The 20710-nt window shown below is 42.5% G+C and overlaps 1 protein-coding gene across 6 annotated transcripts in view; it reads right to left on the bottom strand.

Annotated features, from left to right (window-relative positions):
• Positions 1–3378: 3378 nt before the first annotated feature.
• setd5 (SET domain containing 5) overlaps positions 3379–20710 on the bottom strand; it is a 29286-nt gene continuing 11954 nt past the window's right edge. For 3 of the 6 annotated variants that reach the window (XM_086291156.1, XM_086291157.1, XM_086291158.1), the window contains exons 2-25: positions 19778–20041; positions 18232–18334; positions 17578–17834; positions 17291–17352; positions 17018–17205; positions 16340–16378; positions 15939–16229; positions 14500–14648; positions 14279–14396; positions 14054–14163; positions 13703–13955; positions 13384–13464; positions 13136–13297; positions 12677–13051; positions 11981–12241; positions 11715–11832; positions 11300–11529; positions 10879–10935; positions 10290–10769; positions 9822–9914; positions 7436–7722; positions 7171–7292; positions 6565–6653; positions 3379–5881 (exon numbers count right to left, since the gene is read on the bottom strand). In XM_086291156.1, coding sequence (XP_086147282.1) covers positions 5321–5881; positions 6565–6653; positions 7171–7292; positions 7436–7722; positions 9822–9914; positions 10290–10769; positions 10879–10935; positions 11300–11529; positions 11715–11832; positions 11981–12241; positions 12677–13051; positions 13136–13297; positions 13384–13464; positions 13703–13955; positions 14054–14163; positions 14279–14396; positions 14500–14648; positions 15939–16229; positions 16340–16378; positions 17018–17205; positions 17291–17352; positions 17578–17834; positions 18232–18334; positions 19778–19848 — 4557 coding nt within the window. In that variant the 5' untranslated portion in view covers positions 19849–20041 and the 3' untranslated portion in view covers positions 3379–5320. The remainder of the gene's footprint in view (positions 5882–6564; positions 6654–7170; positions 7293–7435; positions 7723–9821; positions 9915–10289; positions 10770–10878; positions 10936–11299; positions 11530–11714; positions 11833–11980; positions 12242–12676; positions 13052–13135; positions 13298–13383; positions 13465–13702; positions 13956–14053; positions 14164–14278; positions 14397–14499; positions 14649–15938; positions 16230–16339; positions 16379–17017; positions 17206–17290; positions 17353–17577; positions 17835–18231; positions 18335–19777; positions 20042–20710) is intronic. The other 3 variants (XM_086291159.1, XM_086291160.1, XM_086291161.1) reach the window with 3 other exon arrangements.

Raw genomic sequence — 20710 nt, 5'->3', positions numbered from 1 at the left:
TATCCGCGACACCTTAAAGGCCGGTCCGTGAAAATATTGTCGGGCATAAACCGGTCCGTGGCGCAAAAAAGGTTGGAGACCGCTGATTAAGAGGACCCGAGGGAAGCTCGGAAAGCTAAGCAGAAGTTATTTGGAGAGTGACTGCCGTTGGTTGAAAAGAGAGTTTTAAAAAAAAAACTTCAGTGGTGTTGCACACTATTTTATATTATTTTTTAAAAGTCATTGTTAACCCTTTAAAGCCGGTCAGAGCAGCATGCTCCGTTTTGCGTAACTATTTTTAAATCCCTGTAGAACCTGAACCGTGTAAGCTAGCGCAATAATTTGTTTTGCATATGAAACCGGAGGAGTTGTACTTACATCTGATGCCATCAGCTTGTCCTCGGTCACGGTTTCGTTCCACATATAGCTTTGCAAAAACTGCATAAAAAGCGCTTGCAGGAACAAAAGCATAATATTCCAGAAACACGCTTTGCCGTTCCTATCAGCTGTTCGTAACACTTCCCACAGTGAAATGATGCACATGCTGTTTTCTTTGCAAATTTGCATCATAGGATTGTTTTTTGTTTTTCCTGCAGTATATAAAAATTGCTGTATCTCCAAAATAAAACTATGAAGACACTCAAAATAAATTTCCTGTGGTGGGAAACTATTTTTTGCAACTTTATTGTATTTAAAGTTTTGAGGGATAAACCTCTTAAATTTCTCCAAGTAGAAATATATGTAAACAAAACAAAAGCGATTTTCAATTTTTTTTGTAGTTTATTGCACTTTTTTGCAATTTATGTAATTACTATGCACTTAATGCATACATATTATTAAAATATGGGCTATAACAGTTGTATTGATGTATAGCAACTTGAAATGCTCCCACAAATGGCACTACAGCATGTAAAAAAAATAAATAAAAATAATATAAGCTCTGGTGAACTTGGTTCTATAGTAGGTCTTAAAGGGTTAAATAAATATCGTCAAATAATCGTGATCTCAATTTCAGTGAAAATAATCGTGATTATCATTTTTGCCATAATCGAGCAGCCCTACCAGGGGCAGCAGGCTACACAGTAAGTCGTGGGTGATCGCTGCTTTCTTGGTTGTGGTGCACTGTGTCCAGACTACTGGCTGAATAGTAACATAGTTCCTTGCTGTGCCTTCTCTCAGCCTTCCATCTGCTGAGGCTGGAGCAGTCACCTCAGAGAGCAGCTGTGGTCCTTCAGGTTTGCCTCGGGGAGGGTCAGGTAGAGTGCTGGACAGTCCTAACTACTTTGATACTTAGTTATGTACTTCAGTGTTTCAATGCATGATGTGGTGTGAAATGACCATGTGTGACAACCCACTGCCTTTGCAGTATGTTTTCCCCTCAGTGTGGTCTTGGTAATTAACAAAGTTCTTTTTTTGCATTTGCTGGCTTGACAAAACTGAAAACATCAGTCAGCGACCTTTCTCTGTGTAACTGATCTTCCTGCTTCGAAAGTGGCACAACCCAGAAAACTATAGCAGCATCCCACAAACAAGCATTGATATAACGCTTATATTTGTCATTAGAATAAATGTGCAGACTTTCCATTACAGTCTGCCAGTTCTGCTACAGACATGCCTTTCACAGAGCAGTCCAGGATCTTCTCCAGAGATTTACCTCAAAATCTCCAAGGAATGCCCCCTAACCGATTTATGAGGTTCATAAAGTTCTCACTTAAAGCGACACCAGTGCAGCTGCCATGCAGATCCAAGAAAAGAAACCCTTGATCTCTTGCATTTACATACCACGTTACATTCTCCCTGCTGCCTCTGATCCTTGAAGTCCACTGGCAGTGTCAGTATAATGTGAGTGGGACAAAAGGTGCAGTAAACCTGTTTTTGGCAACAATAACATCCATCCATCAATTTGCAGGAGACTATTGATCAGCTGGTGGCCACGTGATAACTATTGGTCATGAGGGAAAAATCCTTTTTCCACGACTGGTTTGCAAGTGGTTACAGGAGGATGTTTGCTGTTGCTGGGTGAAACTGATTGCAGTAAAGGAATACACATTTTTCTATACTGAACAGAAAAGAAAAGATGTTCTGTAGAGACCGTCAGTGCAACTCTCCAGGTCACTGATGGGTTATTTGCTGTAACTCATTTAGTTCTACAACTGAGAGCATGATGTTCTTAGTGTGTTATTCACCTATTACAGAAAGATATGCATAGTGATTATGAGCGCAGATAAAACTGAATACAGCGTACTAAACTATATATCTGTGTAAAACACTGAAATCAAATCAACTTAGCAGATGTTGTAACTGAGAAATGTGCTTTTGCAAAAATATAACCTCATTGTTAAATTTCAAAACTTGTTTGGAAAGCGTCATCAACAGCTCCAAAGGTCAGAAAAGTTCAGGGTTTGTTTTGTCATAATATTTAATTCATTTCATTTTTATTAATGTAGTGATGAATCAGAACAAGAGGTGCCTCACACGCTTTATATTGTAAGGCAAAGACCCTAAATAACTGTATTTAACAGCTCCATGGGCAAGCTGTTGAAAATCAAGAGAGGAAATTGCGACATCCAGTGATGGTTCTAATTAACACATCCATAGAAACTATCGCTTTCTGTCACCGTGACGTTGCTATGTATAAGTGCATATTGTAACTTTTGAGACTGAACATATGATCAAACACAGCTAGAGTATCAGAGATCAGAGTGACAATGGAGAAGCTGACTTTCACTTGGGTCGTTTGTTTTACATTAGTCTGCAGCTCAATGCTGCTCTCTAGTGGAGAGAGACGGCACTGAGAAACACTGATGCAGTTAAGAAAACTCAGTAAAAGTACATTTAAACCTTTAAGCTGCATGATAGTTCTTAACAGTTGAGCATATACAGAAAATGATCTCATCCAACTCCACAGGCCAGTGCATTCCTCCTGTATAAATTGCATGAACCAAACCACCATCAGCCACTGACACTCATTTCCATGAGTATGCTCTAACCTTCACCTGGTTCAATGCATCACCACCTTTAAAAATAAAGCGCAAGTAACAGAACCAGAGTTTTTCTTTGAAAGGCTGTATCAACCCTTCTGTATTTATATTTGTCTAATAGCGCCTTTTCGTATAAATTCGGAAACTTTCATATGTAAATTTAACACTCTTCTAGCCAGAGAAATCCTAGCAGGTTAAGCAAAGTGATTATGTTGCACTGACATTTGATAACTATTAACTGAAAGAGAAGCAACCCTGTTAATGGAGATGAATGAAGACATTTTGCTAGCTGAAACAAGACTGCAATGTTTTCAATAATACTGTGGAAAATTGACCATTTTTAACTATCGTACAAGCCCCAACGATGTAAATCCCATTCAGACAGCTCGACAGGTGCAAATCACACAAGAAGTCTCCCTCAGATGCCATCACAATGGTAGTTTTCAAAATACATTACCATCATGATTGTTTTATTATCAAAATGCATTACATCTCTTGCTTTTTAAATCTTCTGGAGGAGAACAATTGAAATAGTTACTACTATGATCTGTGTAAAAATAAAAGCAAACCAACAGAAGGATCTTTACAAAAACAACAGAAAAAACGCAGCGCCTGGATTTTGGAGGAACCCCAGAACAGACCCAATGATTTGCTTCCATCCATCTGACAAAAGGTGGTCACTCAGACCCTACAAACAAAGATCATGCGGTAAATTCAGTGTACGATATTTTCTCCATACAAGTCTATATCACATTTCTTTCTATACAAGTACACATAATCATACATAATGTCCTATTGTGTTTTTTAGGTCGTATCTCTTTCAGTTTAAGGTGCTGGTTAATTTTGGGTCACAACTTTTATTTTTTTCCATATGTGTCAAACATTCATGTAAAATGAGTACCCTCCTGTGTGTTAGTGAGGGGAGAGGGTGGTGAGCTGTAGTGGTGTGTGGTGGTGTCCAGTTGCACAACTGGTCCCCTCGGTCCTTGAAGTCGTCCACGCAAACGTGGCCATTTCCCCCCCACATCCGGTCCTAAATGAAAAACGTGAGGGAGCAGGCGGCCACCCTTGTCGCCTTGACATTAGTCTTAGGTCCTGCTGCGGCCGACGGGGGACCGTCGCTTTCTTCACAAGTCAGTATGTGTTGGTAATTAAAAAGGAAAAAATTCAAACAAAATACAGCATTCTGTGGAAAGGGAAGCAGCTCCAACAGGAGAGGATAGCAGCTTTTTCTTCACCTAGGTTTTAGAAACAATCCAAATGCTCCCTCGGAGATCCTCGCCCCCGATTCCCCTCAGCGTCACACGGAATGCAACGATTGGTCAGACAAGAGGAAAAAAAACAAACTCTGCAGTATGAAAACCCAACAGCTTGGCTTAGAAATATAGCCCCACTAATAACCTTCTTTTTCCTGCATGAGTGTATAGATTTGGAGAACAAAAACGATGAATGCAGCCTTGTGGGGTGGAACATAACTGGATTATAAACTTATCGTAACAAATACAAACAAAACAAAACATGCAGCACCATGAATCAAAAGAGCTGTATTTCTCAAGTATAATATCAGAGCAGTCCTAAAGTGAAACCAAAACAGTCCAGTGAGGTGAGAGAACAGAAGATAACACCAAGACAGGCTGGGTCGCTGGGGGGAAATGGGCTGGTTTCATGTTTGAGAAAACGGAAGCTGGTAATTATATGGAATGATCCTAGTTTTTAGGGAGAGCTCAAACTCCCCGTCTCTCTAATGCATCTATATAACGGATGATTAACAGGTCGTCTTCCCCCCTTACCAAATTAAACAATTACTGCAGCGCAGACTCGGCCACTCGCCGAATCAAGTAACCTCGACCAAAACAAACAAGATATTTAAACTGTAACTCTTGCTTTTAGTTACATATGCATTTCTCCAACCTGGATACCACAGTGACCACAGGTGTGGTAGAACTTTGTACAGACATTTGTGTGGAAGGTTTTCATTTCTGACATTATCGAGCCTCTCGAGGAACAACAATTTCAACTTACATATGATTTCTTTGTTTTTGTTTTTCTCTGAACGTGTCAGCCAAATCACTTTTCCCTCTGATTCGCTAATAATGTCCAAAGTCAATGATTCATCTTTGTGCAGGATGTGCTAATTATTTTTTATTCTTCTGAAAAGAAAGAAAAGAAAAGACAGAAAATAATATGGGACAAATTCTCAAACAAGTCCTTGTTCTTCTTAGGTCTGTACATTTGCCCTCCCCAAACTCCTGATCCCTGTTGTACTGCAGCCTCAGGGGTTGAGGAGATGCACAGCTCACACACACACACACACACACACACGCGCGCGCACACGCACGCGCACACACACACACAAGGTCCTAAAAGCTTCCTGACTGTGTCCTTACTCCGGATCCCTGCAGGGAAGAGTGCTGGAACTGACTGAGGTTCGTCCCTCGCTGGGGGTAGTGTGTCGGTCCAGAGGCCGACAGCAGTCTGGGGCTAGCCTGCAGCACTGCCTGACCTGGGCTGCCTGACTTCAGGCTGCGAGGTGCCTGATGCTGACTCCCTTTGGAGGCCTGCGCACCAGAGTCTGTTTTAGTCTGCCCATGGACCCGGGATCCTGGGGCAGGAGCCCCCACCAGGCTGCTGCTGTTCAAAAGGCTGGCTTTTAAGTGGCTGCTGCTGTAGCCTCCATCCGCGCTACTGCTACCACTCTGCTGGTGAAGCGAGCCTGTCGCTGGCCTGGAGTCTGTTGAGGAAGTGGGGGTGGGACTTGAGTATGAGGCTGGGGGGTGGTCCTGGGCGTGTCCTTGGTGGGAAGAGGAGAGGCGCTGGTAGACATTCTGGCCTGATGACGGGCTGTAGGAACACCGGAATGGAGAGCTGGAGGTCTGCTGGAGGAACATCGGGCTGTCAGTCTGTCTGTGGCTTTCTGTGGCCTGCACACAAATACATACATAGGCACACACTGTGTGACACTGATACATTTCTGTTCAGCTCATTTCCAGCTCTAGATGTTTCATTTGTTTTTCAGAGAAGAGGGGGGAGGGAAAAACAAAAACACAACCCCCCTTTTTATTTTAAGAGGGGAGCCACTCTTAAAATGAAGTAAGTTTTAGCAATTTTTTCCTCAAGTATGTCTCGTCTCAGGTACCATATTCATCTTTCAAGGCCGACACGCCTGAAGTGATGCTACACATGGTCAAATATCGAAACCTTGCTGACTATTACTTCTACAACGATCTCTTATCCTGTTCCACTGTTTTTCTTAAACTTTGCTGCTGTAACTTCACACTGCCCACTTTCTGCAGTGACACAACAAATTCCCTACGTGTGGGACTAATAAAGGCCATCTTATCTCTATTATCGTATCTTGTTGAAAAACATACTTCTATAGAGGGATGACTGCACCTCTAAAGAAAATGGAAGCGCTGAATTTAATAGGACAAATGAATTCAGCAGACTAATTGTTTTTGATCGTCTCCTTCATAACGGTTGGAGAACAGAATTTGAAAAAAATTCTGCCAATCACCCAAGAAGTCATTGTTGAATACTGAACTTAATTTACAAGCAACTAACGCAAAACAGGGACAGCAAGTTCAAAGTGATGTGGACCAGCTACCTGGTGAGAGTAAACAGAGGGGCTGTATCTGTGTGGACTCTTCGTGGAAGAAGCCATGGACACTGCCTGCATCTCATATCGATCTACATCTGAAAACAAAACAGGACAACCAATTTCACCACTAAGAAAAGAGCAACGTTTTAAGGAAAATTAAAGAGCATACACAGATATTTCAACAGTTATCAAAATATAAATGAATCAAATTGCTTGTGACCATTTGTTGTATTAAACTATAGATTTGTCTTTGCTTTAGAATGGCACACAGCAGGATGTAAGGGACTGCCAAAGCCAAAAGTCATTTACCAAGTACTATAAAATAAAAAAACATGCTAGCACCAGGTTTTAGCTGTTAGAGGTGCTATGGGATCATCTCCTACTGTACAAAGAAATAAAGACGCCAAAGATGACGATTACTATATTCTTTGGGTGTCCTTTAAAAAAAAAAAAAGAAAAAAAGAAAAAAGAAAACAGTCAAATGGTGCCCAGCGAACAGCGAATACTAATTTTCCTTAAAATAGCCATCCCTAACATACTGCTCTATACTAGGCTGTCTATAAAGTCTAACAATATATTCTTGTTGTTGTGACGTGTCGAATGCATTCATACCAGATTCCTTCTCTATGGAGCCTTCACTCCTCTTGTAACTCCGGTCCACCTTGAAGCTTCTCAGCACTCGCTCTAGAACCCCCTGGCCTTCCCTCAGACGCTCAACAGTAGTGGGGACCATCCTTGGAAAACAGACAACTGTGAGATCTCCATTCATTTATTTATTTATTTATTTATCTGCTAGGCTCTGAATTATTGCAATTAACATAGCCGAACATGTACTGAAAGGCCAATTTAGTGAGTCATCTTTAAAAGGACTTCTCACCACTGGTTGTTGCTGTCCTGGCGTCTGGACTGCACTGACAAGCCCTGGTGCTCCGGAGGACTGACTTCCTCTACGTGTGGGACTGAGGTGGAGTGTGCTGAGGATGAGAAGGTGCTTTGTGGAGATGCTGGAAGCGGCATCTGCTGATGGTTATGAGGATGATGGGACTCCTTGTTGTAGTGGGAGCCAGGCTGTGTGGAAGTGCCACCCAGAGAGGAGCTGCTGCTGGCTGGCTCCGAGTCACGACCACTGCCCTGCTTCCTCTTGCGGTATTCCAGCAAAGACACCTATAGCAGCAGAGGGAAGAGGGAGTCTGTTCAAACCCTGCTGCTGAGGAACTGATGGACTCACTTATGCCAGGCTGCTCGCTCAATCACACCATTCACCAAAACTGCACTGAGTGACAGGCAGACCGCATGCACCACGCTAGAGGACTCACCTGAAAACTGTAATTACTATTAAAGAATTTTTAGAGAAACACCTTCACCAGCAGGGAGCAACGACATCTGTTGTTCTTCCATGACCAGACTTGTAGTCACGAGAGACTCAAACACAACATACTGTTGCGTTGTCAATGCAGTGTTAGTACATAAGCTTTGACAGAGGAGCAAGCAACTTTAAATGCACCACACCATGATGCAATCACGCTGAAACAATAACTACGAAAACATATCCACAGAAGGTTCGAGCACACACACACACGCACGACACATACACACACCTGCACCGTTTACAATGAGAATGAGAGTGCTCATCCCAGCTTAATGTCATCATGACACAAAAGAACAGAGGGTTATGAAAGAGGCAGGGGAGTGGCATGACCACACACGCACACATACACATCTATATATTATATATATATATATATATTTATATATACACACATAGTATATATAGATATATAACTGACATGGATGGCTCTTGCCTGAATCTTTCAACCAGTTTAACATCACATGTGAGGTAAGCTACAAGGCTGTACTGTCAGAGGGACCAGATGTCAGGATGAAGTTACCACAGAGCACCAAAAGCTATCAGTTTACCTTCCCCCCCCCCCACCACAATAAGGTCTACAAATGGTCACCTATTAAAAGAGCATGAAATGTTTAAATGCCAAGCGCAGTTAATTATAAGATTTTTTTTTTATGCTTCTGTTGATTTTGACAAGAACGCAGAGATATAACAACCTTAAACGAAACTTAGGTTGAAGAGTAAACAAGTCAATGTGGCTGACTGAAGCCAGATTTAGGCTGTGGTCAGTCTTTCTAGAGCAGGTTTTAGATTTGTCCTTGCTGCTGTGTCCACAGCTGATTTAAATGGCTAAATGACCTCCTTAACATGTCTGGGAGTTCTCCAGAGGCCTGGTATTGACATAATCATTCGATTCAGGTGCGTTGACCCGGGGTGATATCTAAAACAGGCAGGACACCGGCACGCGAGGCCTGGAGTTGCTTACTCCTGTTCTATAGCATATGACTTAACCTACATAAGTGGCTAACACCCTTTATCCGTATGGATTAATTACCTTGTGCTCGTTTTCTAGTGTTTTGTTTTGCTGCAGTGCCAGCTGGTAGAAACCAATAAAATGCTGGGACTTTCTCTCTGGTCGTGATTGTTATTTTCTAACAGATGAATTCAAACACTGCAGCTGAAAAGTACTCGGAAATGCACAGGAGGAATTGATGGTATTAAACAGGCCGATCACAATAGCTGAGGGTTGTGTCACCACAACAGTTATATATCCAGGGAGGTGCACATCAAATTACAGCGTAGGATTTCAGAGGGGTTTGAGATTACAACACAACTAAGGCACAGATTTTTCGTTAAGGCAGTAAGGAAGTACATGTTACTGGCAGTCTGAGGAGCAATTGCTGGTTTACTGAACTAAGTTTTTCCAAGCAGCTTCAGAACAATTATCAATAAGATTAATGAATGTTAATCTATGCATGTGTCAGACCCTTGATCCATGCTACGCCCCTCTTCTGGTGCCACGTGATACTGTCCGTTTTCATTTTTGGGGGGGAGGGTTGCTGTAAACCACTTTGACAAATTTAGCCCCTCTTACAGTGGATGTGGATAAACCACAAGTCCCAGTTTGGAAAGAGCCATAGATGAGATGGAGCATGAGCACACCCGACACCATCATAACAATTTGTGGAATTTGTCTCTTGTGTTGAAGGCAATGGATGAACCTTACACACTTCAATGAGCTTGACTGAAATGGCAAAATAACTCTTTCTGGAAACTACAGAATCATAATTCAATGTAGGTTTTGGAGAAGGGGAGAGGGCAGAGCTGCTGGAGCATGGCGTGGGTGTTGTATGCAGATGCAAAGAAACAATATTTACATGCACACTTCTAAAGATGTAGTTGTAGGGAGAATATTCACCATATTTTGTACTGGCTTGTATTCACTTCTTACAGCTATTGCCTGGTAATCTGGCTTCCCTGTCAGCAGACTAATGGTATGCTGGTTGGCCCTCTGCCTTGGAAGAAAAGTGGAAGAGAGACTTGGCAAAGAGTGTCAAGGAGCAACGAGGAGGAGCAAGAGGAGGAAAGTAAAGGAAAAAGGAGGAAGGGTAAAATCTACAGACTGGAAATCATTTCAGATACACATAAGAGGTCAGCTTCTAAATGCCTGTGATGTTTGGTTTTGAATACCGGACACAGGGGACCAAACAGATTTAAGACAAAGTTAATGGGCAAACAGAGCACGGGGAAAAGCACATCATGAGTTCTGGCTTTTCAGTTTGTGTTTCACACAAGTTATTTGTGTCTGAGAAGAAACCCCTAAGATTTACCTGCAAAGTTACCTCAAACATCTTTTCCGTGTATCATTAAGATATGGGGAACTTGCCTTCTTTTTTTGTGGTGGATTGCTGGTGTGAGGCGGTGTGCCATTGTCAGGGTAGCCTCCTCCAAAATGGGGCTCTCCAAACGGTGACATGGACCCGGGGCCCACTTCTCCAAACAGGCCCTGGCCGCTTATCGAACCGTGGAAGGAATCTGCAGGTGAGAATCCCCCTTCTGACTGGGAGAGGCGTCGGTCGGTGGCTGTCGGGTTGCCCAGGTTTGCGTTGAGGGGAGAGCAGGTATATATGAGGTTGAACTCTGTCCTGAAGGCCTGCTCCCTGTTTTGGGGGTTTATGTCTGAAGAAGGGCATGACAGTGGGTTTAGGGAACTGGTCCCTACAGAAGATGGGCCCTGCGAATCTTGGCCTGCTCCAGATTGGGAAAAATCATCCGAGGTCATGGCAACAGGGCTCTCCATGTTGGAGGGGAGTGACAGGTCTGGGAACTGCGGCCGAGAGGCATCAAAGTCTGTCTGAAGACATGGCTGAAGGACAGGACAGGAAACGGGAAGAACAAATAAATAAACTTCATTGTTATGTCAACCGTAAAGCCATTTTCTTTATCAGTGCCATGATATGTGAGAAGAAATGTACCTCAGGGGATATGGACTCGGGACGATGGACAGGAGACGCCTCAGGGGATGATATGTTCTAGAGACAAAACAAAGTCTATTAGTGTCAAACCAAGCGTGTGTCTTTTTCTGAAGTCTTGCAATCTGTTCAAAACCAAGAGATTGAGATGTTTAGGGGTGGTGGCCATCAAACTCTTACACACAGCCCTTCTAGAGTTTGCTGCTGTGCAACAAGATTGAACTACTAAGTGAGGTAATGTGAGGTTGTTGCAACAGGTCCTGACACAGATGAGTCAGCTGAGCAGAGTGCAGCTCCCTCGGACTGACAGAAAAGGAAATTTGTACATCACTAAACTCTCCTTTGTGGCCTGTCGGATTTCACTGGACTTTGATAGTAAATAAGCTCAGGCATCAGAAAACTGTGTGGATATTTATGCCCTTACTTCAAACTGCAATGGTGTGTTGCAGCGGCTGGCAGGCAGTGAGGGCATAGGTGAATAGGCCAGACCGTTGGGCAGAAGGGAGCCACAGGGAGTCTGGAGTAGTGGGTGGAGGGAGTCCTCTGGAAGTGGAGGGGTGATGGGTGATAGCGGGCGAAGCAGGTGGTCCGAGGGTGCTGGTGTTATTTCTGTAATATACTTGGAGCGACGCTTTTTAAAAGGTGCAGTGAGTTCTGTGATTTAAAAAACATGACAAAAACAACAAGAACGTTAAGTAGCCTAGGACCACAGTTACAACAGTCAAACATATTTGCAGTTACAAACAAACTTTTCATTTAGTGCCGAGTTCTGAATCATGCTTCACTGATCTGCTAGCTTTGGTGCTTTCTTAGCCAGATGGAGGTGTGGAAGCAATTACCACTGGATAGGGGGTTCGGTGTGGATCTGCTACTGGTACTTTGCTGGGAGGAGGTGGACTCTGTGCCATCCTCCACACTGGCCGAGCAGCTCTCATCCTCCACCTGTTTGATCCATCTCTGCATAAAGACGACCACAAAGGGTTTATGAAAAAAAAAGAGAAAACAGACAAGAACACACACTTGTTTTGCCACCAAATGTGAAACATCCAATCTGTGTGTGGGATACACACCCATCCATCCCAAAAACACCTTTTTCCAAGTTTACCTTTTTGTAGCAGCCGTAAGTGCCATCCATTTGGAGCGGACGAGGCCGGCGTCTCTCAGGGTTGAACGGGGAACCGAAGCGGATGTAGTGTCTGGGTGTGGTGCAGATGAGTGATGACTGAGAGAGACCTGGAAGCATGTTCAGCGTGGTGGCTAGAACTGTGGGGTCAGTGGTTATCCGCAGTGTGCGCTCAACAGGCACCTCCTGGTGGATTCTCTCTCCTCCAGGAATTTTGTCATTTAGCCATTCTGTCACCAGGTACTGAGAAGAAAATGGAAAGTTACATTTGCATAGTTCATAGAAGGTAAAGGACTTTGTACAGTGGAACCCTGATGTATGAATACCCCATTTAACGAAAAATTCAAGTTACGAAGGCACTTAACAGCAATAGTTCTGCCCGTGTTACAGCAAAATGCCCGCGTAACGAAATCCGCTGGCTCTGATTGGCTGAGCCCAGAATGCCTACAATGCCCACAAGCCTTCCGAATCACGTGACAACCCCCTTGGCTTTCGTACTTGCGCTTCGCTGTTCCACTTGAACGACGTATTGTTGTTGCAGTTAGCAATTAGCCTATCGTTTACTCAAAAGGCTTCGACTTGTGAAAATTTTCGACTTACGAAAGACCCTCGGGAACGAATTAATTTCGTATGACGGGGTTCCACTGTATTACTTTTAGTATATGTAGAAAGTCTTACCTTCTTGGTCTTAGGGTACCGCAGATTGCCTCTGTTCATGCAGTTAAGGCCTTGGCCATCTCCATCTACAAGAGGACCACCCAGGCTGTTCTCCCCGTGGCTGTGTTCAGCACCGTATGCACCCTGACTTCCCTCCTCGTCCACAGCAGCACCCTGATCTGCTGATGTTGGTGTTGTTGCCCTTGCTGCTGCTGCAGCTGCTGCAGCTTGTTGGGCGAGGGCTTGGCGTTGCCGTCGGGCACGCTGGGATGAGCTTGACCGGTAGCGAGATATTCGACTCTTAGGACGAGGCTTGGATGGTTTTATGGGTTTAGGGGGAGCAACAGGGGCAGGCAGGATGGGGAGGGAGGGTTTTTCTTCAATAGATGGTGCTTCCTGCAACATAAATGCAATGATTAAACTGGTTCAATATAGAACACAAAAGAAATTAGAAATCTAAAATTTTTCTTCGTGACTGACCACAACATAGGTGGTGCGTCGCGTGCTGATCCCAACTCCAGCGTGCTGGGGGATGGAGGAGTTCCCTGTAGGGTTTCCTGCCCCATCCTCAGTTTCTAAACCCTCCTCCTTGACTTCAGCTCCTCCTATTCTTCTCCTCCTCCTTTCGAGGATGTTAAGAGACTATGTGGACAGGCAGACATGCAAGTCAGTGTTATGTGAATTACCGAGAGTGGACAACTTAAATCATGAAATGCAATGTGACTTACTTTTTTATTGGAGATGACCCCATTTTCATCAACTTCTCCTTCGTCCCCCTCTTCCACCTTAACTTCATCTGTCAGTCTCTCCTAATTGCACAGACAAGCATCACATGAGGTAATGACCTTACCTGACAAGCAACAAATTGAATCATGTAACGACTTCTAAAAAACCGCAAGCCTGCACTTTACAAAAATGTATTGAAGCAGTGTTTATTGATGTGGCGATTTTTAATCTAAAGCTAATGTAGAACTCTTATTGCTGCCTAACCTCAACGCTGAACACAATTATTTGGAAAATCAAATCTAACCACGCGCACACACACACCTCTGTGTCACTGGTCCCCTGTAGATCGCTGGTGTCCTGTTGCTGCTGCTCCAGCATCTGGTTTCCATCAGCAGCTAGACTGCCCTCCAGCTCTTTCCTTCGTGCTTTTCTCCTTCGTGTCTCAGCACCAATCAAAGGGGAAGGAGGCGGCAGGGAAGGGGGACTCACCAAGTTATCCCTAGGGCTCAGGTTGTGCTTCTGCACTGGGCAGTTTTGGTTGCTTTTATGGCAGGCACAGTCCACTTTGTAATTACTGTTATTTTGTTAAAAAAAACAAACAAAAAAACCCAATAAGAAAACAGAAACTGCTGATTAAAAGAAAGGAGAACGTCAGAGAGGACAGCAACTGACCAGCTATTGAACTCGTAGTCAAATCCAATGGTGACCTCAGAGTCTTTTGTGATTTGCCTGACAGCATAGATGCACAGATGGATCATGCCCTCAGCGATCATATGCCGGACCTGTGGTAGAAAGCAAGCTTATGGGTTGTTTTAGCTGCAAGAATTAAATGAAAACGTCAAACATTGCTAACTAGCAAGCATTTAGATTTATTTTTCAAAATGCTTAACAGCTGACCTCGGCATTGGGTGTACAAGACCTCCTGATGAAGCGGGCGTCATTTCCAAAAGTCCTGGCATCAACGCACATCTCTACATCATTAAATTTTGAGTAGAACAGCACGAACGGGTATGGTCTAGAAAGAAAAATAGAGTGAAAAGCTGTTCACAGGTGAAACAATGTATTTAGACAAAATTCCGATTACATATTTTGTAGTTTAGTAGCTCATTAACAATTACTTTTTGAAGAAGTGCCCATTGACTTCAAATTGTTGTTTGAGCATGACCTTTCCCCGGTATTCAATAATGAGTGTGTCCGGCTCCAGGTTCTTTGCTGCTCGGAGTATCTTCCTGTGTTTCTGCACCCGTGTTACTCGGCCAAGCTGGAGCTATAAAGTTATTTTTTAAAGAGACAGGCAAACATTAAAAATATTATACTTTTTCCTTATCTTCTTTCATAAGTAAATAGGGTATAAAGTAAAAACTATAAACCAAAATCTTGGACTCTTGGACACAGACTGCACTCAGTGTCTGAAATCCGGAAGAGCGAAGGAGCAGAAAAATTGCCTGAAACAGAGAGGGGTTGGCCTTAATCTCAGAGAGTGGCTCCTGTTCAATCCTTTTCCTTGCAAGAAACAGCCAATCAGAATAAAGTTTCCTGGAAGGGGGGAAGAACTAAAATGGGCTATTAGATAGCGGATGAAGTGAAAGACTGCACAGAGGGTCAGTATAACAAAGGATAATTTTTAACTGTCAATCAGAAAAGATAACAGAGGATAAAATTAATATCACTGGGTTCTTTGAAAACAGAATTGCGATTGGATCTTAGCAAGCAGCCAGCAGTAGGGATGGGAATCGAGAACTGGTTTTTGTAGAGAACCAGTTCCCAGTCGTCCAATTCCTTGGAATCGTTAGTTTGGTTATGGGTTCTTGCACTCTTGCTACGATCAGCTGATTTCAGTTTGTGTGTCACAGGAGGAAAATAGTGGTGCAGTCTACAGCGTGGATGTGGATATTACTTTCATGACATAAAAAGGATGAGAGCACATTGGTTAAGTGGAGACTGCTACACTAGAATGACCGTGGCAAATGCTTTAAAATCTCTTTGTTGTGGTTTTCATCTTTGCTTTGTGTCCATACCTAACTACTAAGAGAAAGATCCTGTGTCCTCATTAGGATAGGGATTTGTGTTGGTGTGTGGGGCTGTAGCCTCAGGTTTATATTGTTAATTGTAATTATGAGACAGTGTCTTTGAGGTCATTTTACAGAGTAAGATGAAACTAACGTGAGTAGTATATCGAATGTCTTTCTCCTGGGTGTAATTAAGAAACGTACTGCATTACTTTTAAGAAAGTATTCTGTGAAATAACTTTTTAACTTTACTTTTTGAGTAACAGCCCCAACACTGATCACAACAAAGATGGGAAAAACATCCAACATGCACAAACATTTGACCACACAGCATGTAATTAATTTGCATGAATCGAATCCATAAGTGATATTGATAATGGAATCAGAATCGCTCAATTCTTATTAATTCTCATCCCTAGCCAGCAGATTCCATTAAAACCAGTAATGGAGACATAATGGCACAACTAAGTCACTTATCATACCGACTGGGATGTTCTTCAACATTTTTTTAAAATCTATCCATACAAAGTTTTATTTGTAGGACTGACCTGCATCTGTGAGCCCAAAACCGTATTGTTACAGGTCAGCTCAGTGCGGTTGATGGTGTCCATAGAATCCATTGAGGCATGTATCTGTGTGGTTGAAGCAGGTGTCGTGGCACCACTTTCGCTCTTTGAGATGGTGGTACTGGCTGATCGGTGAAGCTGGAGCAGTGTCTGCACATCTGCGCTGTACTGGTTGGCAAGAGCCTCCTCATACTGGTCTGTCCACTGGCGGATCCTGCTCTCCCATCCCTCTTCTGTGTTCTCATCCAACACACTAGCCTCTGTGGTAGAGTTCTGTACAAAAGTCATGATCAAGAGAACTGTCTAAGAGTCTATGTGAGATGCACAGAGAGGATTTTTTTTTTCCTTAATGGGCTCTGTTGTCTAGAACTGTCTAATGTTACCTTCATCCTCATAGACTTCCTAGAACCCTCTCTGAAAGCCTAAAAGAAAGAAAAATAAACCAATTTAAAGAAATGGAGATTTTATCATAAAAACTGAGCTGGGGTCAATATATCAGTACAAGAAAAGCAGCACAAGAGAAAAAAAAAAAAAAAAAAACTCCATTGTGGATCTTACACAATGTAATCTTATGAGGCAGAGAGGGTTTGTGTGTCCATGCATGTATTGTGTGCATAAAAGATGATTTTCTTAGATGAAACATTAAAATACAATAAGAATAGCTGAATCTGCCCCACCTGCTAGCATTGCATTCAGTTAATATACTCCCAATTTCAAGAACAACCAACAATCAGTTGAAGTTTATAGGACAGGAGGATCTCCCGGAGAGCAGCCGACTGGCATCGGGAACCACAAAAGTAATGTAATGAGCCTGTGGGAAGAGCTGTGCGCTAGCTAGTTAGCATCAAATTAACTAAAATTGTAAACGAAGAATGAAGAAATTTTAATATACTTTAACTGATTCAATTAAATCTTATTTATATAGCACCAAACCACAGTCACCTCAAGGTACTTAATATTGTAAGATGCAGGGCGTGCAATGACAAGATGAAGCCATGTAGAAATAATAACAGGCACCTGTGTGTGGGAAACTGTATTTTCTCATACTCTGCTTTACTCACTTTAATCTTCTTGGCCTTCTGTGTTCCACGGGCCTTCTCTGTGCTCTTCTTCCTCTTTTTGGATTTGCTCCTTTTGACTCTGTTGACAGTGAGTTTGATGCTGGTTGGTGTGTGCTGGGTGGCAGTATAGGAGATGGTGGAGGGTGACACCTCTTCATCACCACTCTCGGTTGCGCTACTCTCTCCAGCTACAAAAAAAGAGCAAATAAACAGGTGTTGATAAACCGCCTTCTCTGAGATGAAAACTGTAGTTTATGAAGTGAACTGTGATACCTGAGACATTTTCTGTTTTTTTCCTGTGTTGGCCTTTTACTCCTTTCCTTCTGTCCAGTCCCCTGTGATACAAAGGCAACAAAACAAATCAGACAAAAAAAATTAAAGGGGGCGATGTCATAAAGGCTTTTACCGCATGTTGTATTATTGTCACAGCCTGAATTTTAATAAAAAATAATTTTCTCTTATTTCCATTAAACAGGTTAAGTGCTACACACTTGTACCAGTTACAGCAGTTGGAACCTATGTTCCAGCATTCAGACAAGAAGGGCTTTTACACGTCTCACCTGCAGTTGTCGCATTTGATGAGCAGGCCGTCCGGCGTCAGGTTGCAGTGACACCAGGAGGCCCCATCCTCCTCTGAGGAGCTGTCGCTGTCGGCCGAGTTGTCCTCAGCAGTATCGTGATAGTGAGAGCTGCGTACCACGCCGTTGAGATCCATACGGGGAATGATGGTTTGAGAGAGCGGGGAGGCGGGTGGGGTTGGGGGAGGGGGCGCGCCATAGTTGTGATCCTGACAACACACAACGGAAGACTGTTGCATCTTCAAACAACGGGTGTTCAGGCAAAAAAGGGAAACGGAAAATGGAGACGAATGAAAATGAGGGCAAAAAAAAAAAAAAAAAACCAAGTATGTGAAACAGTTCAGTTGTTAATACCAGAAGTAGTGTGTGGTTACCAAAGACTAATAGCAGGACTCATATTTATACATCTAAACTACAAACATCACCAGTTCTTAGTTTTACTCTTATTGTGAAATCATAACAGAAGACACTTGAAAAGATTAGGAAAAAGGAAAGATCAGATAGATTAAACTGGGTCATTTTAAGCCACTAAAACATTCACAATTGTACACAAGTACTCCCATTATGAAAAGTAATACTTCAATAAGACATGCTATGATTAGAGCTGATGATTAGGGAAGAGCCGTATGAACTCACAGCATATGGTAGCCCCCGATACCCATGACTCTGTGCGCTCCCACAGCTGTGGTTGTTGTAGTTTTTCTCATTCACTGCAGGGCTTGCTTCAACTGACTCAGGGCTGGAAAAAATAACAATATATATATATTTAAAACATTGTAAGCGACACATAGATAATGCTGTAGACATTTCCCCACTTTGCCTTTTTTACCAATGTTACACAAGCATCTGTTTTAATAAAGATCAGTCACTAGATGGCACCAAGATCCTTCACTCGCTGCCCTGCCTGGAAGAGCAGCAATTTAGGAAATGGAATGTGGGCCGCCATTATGTTATGCAACTCCCTCGCCCTTTAGTTAAGGTCTAACCAGACCAGGAACAACCTTTCCTACTCTTGCCTCGTACTCCAATACTGAAGCTAACATCAAGGTTAAAAAAAATAATAATAATAAATAACCACTGTGTGTGTAGTATGTCTTTTTTTTTTTTTTTTTTAAACTCCCCTGCCTGAGCTTTGCAGGAAACTGAAGGGGGCCATGAACAGGGTTGGATGGGAAAGGGTCCAACTGCATTCCAAATAACCTCAGTCACGTAGGCAGATTTACCTTCAAAGAAGTGGCAACTGTGCTCACTTGATCTGTCTGTATACATTTTTTCAGATGCTATTCAATAGTTCGGGCATGGAGAAGAACAACATACATCTAGCTGCTTAATAAGAGGTGGAAGATAAGAACCTGTGACACAGGGAGAATAATTCAACTCTTGGATATTGGCTGTTCTTTTTGTCTGTGTAACAGACAGTGGTTGTCTCAAGTCAACTTAAAACAACCTTGAAAATTCATGTCAAAATGTCACATCTGGTATTTTTTTCAATGTCTATCAAAATACAGACTTCATGTAACATCATGTTACAGTTTTATGTTCAAAGTACAAAGCAGTCCCCTTAGAAATTATTTCAAAATAACACATTTGATTATGCATTGTGTAAGTGCTTCTTGAATTCATCTTAGAGGGCACTGGGGGTGCAGCAGTGTTAGCATCATATTCATACTTTGTTAGAAACAAATAATCACATTTTCCAAACACAGGAAATGCCCTTCAAACAGAAAGAAAATGTTCTGCTTTATGATGACTACTGCCATTGCTTTCAGCATTTCTTTTGCCCTGAGCACTCAAGCTACTTTACTCTTTTGCCCTTGGTCAGATCTTTGCAATCTTAAATTCCCTGTTCAACCACATTAACGCTTATGTTTAACAAATAATGAGCAGCTAGAGCATTATATAGTTCCACATAAACGCACATTTTCCAGACATCTCTGGATATGGTTGAAAACTTATCTGACTCCTTGTTGTGCAGTACAGTAGCAATACATGTAGATAATCAGGTTAAACAGGAAGTTTGTTTTCCTGGCACTCTTGTTCTATTTAAGCCATGTTACATCCGCATATGAGTATAAGGAGGTTGGGAAACATTTTATCAGTAGAGCTGATGATCTTAACAACAAAACCCAGCTCTTACAGAACATTTCTTGCAAGTCACACCTTGCTGAAACTGACTACGTACTCTGATCCAGCAGCCATATCTGAATAAGACGTTTCAGGTGTGGTGACTCCCAGAGCGATTACTATGCTCATGACGTCCAGCACAGCGACGCGTGGGAGGGGGGGAAGAGGGGGGAGGAAGGGGAGGGGAAGGGGGGGGACAGGATGGGATAGGGGAAGGAGGAGAGGTGAAGCGAGGAATCACAGGGTCCCAATTACAGCAACAGACCACTCCAGAGGTGGGGTGCCGCCGAGCCGTAGCCCACGGCTCACGGTCATGGGGGACCTGAGAAGAATGGGTACAAGACAGACATGCCATCAGTTACATACAGATCCATTGCCTGAATACAGACAATCAACGAATGGCTCAAAATAAGCAATGCATCTTGGAATGAACTGCATATTCAATCATAGACATGTTATCTTCTATAGACAGCTTTGTATGTCTAATATTATAAAACAGGAAGTATTATTGTGATTTAAATGTAATATCAGGAATGGCACAGATATAAAACGGTTCCAGTAAGGCATCAAATGCCAACCTTTTTGCCCCATTTCCTGAAAATCTTGGACTCAAGAACAATTTACTCACATTTCATATCCATTTCACTTTTTTGCAAACTGTCATCCAACAACTATTCATCCATACCTATTGCCTGACATTTCAACTGCAGTATTTATCATTTACATTTAGTCAAATCCTTTAAAAATGAAAAGTCAAATGGTTTACTCTTTATGTTTAGAGCATAATTAACTGCTAACTGTATTTACAGCTAATAATTTTCAAATGTCTTACAAAACATAACTGTTTGCTAAACATAGTATTTTTTCTGTTATGTTTAGCTAACATTTCTGCTCATTTATCCTTATTGTTAGCTAGTTGCAACTTCTCGTGTAGGCCTTTAACAAAAAGGTTTCACTTGTTACCAGTACCAAGTAAGGTATTTTTGTATTT

The sequence above is a fragment of the Aulonocara sp. 'chitande type north' Nkhata Bay genome, linkage group LG5 (genome assembly GCF_057382095.1).
Source record: "Aulonocara sp. 'chitande type north' Nkhata Bay isolate Kocher_YH1m ecotype deep benthic linkage group LG5, A_spYH_male_GT1.1, whole genome shotgun sequence".
Taxonomy (NCBI): Eukaryota; Metazoa; Chordata; class Actinopteri; order Cichliformes; family Cichlidae; genus Aulonocara; species Aulonocara sp. 'chitande type north' Nkhata Bay.
Note: the sequence above shows the minus strand (reverse complement) of the source record. Positions and strands in the feature narration are given on the sequence as shown.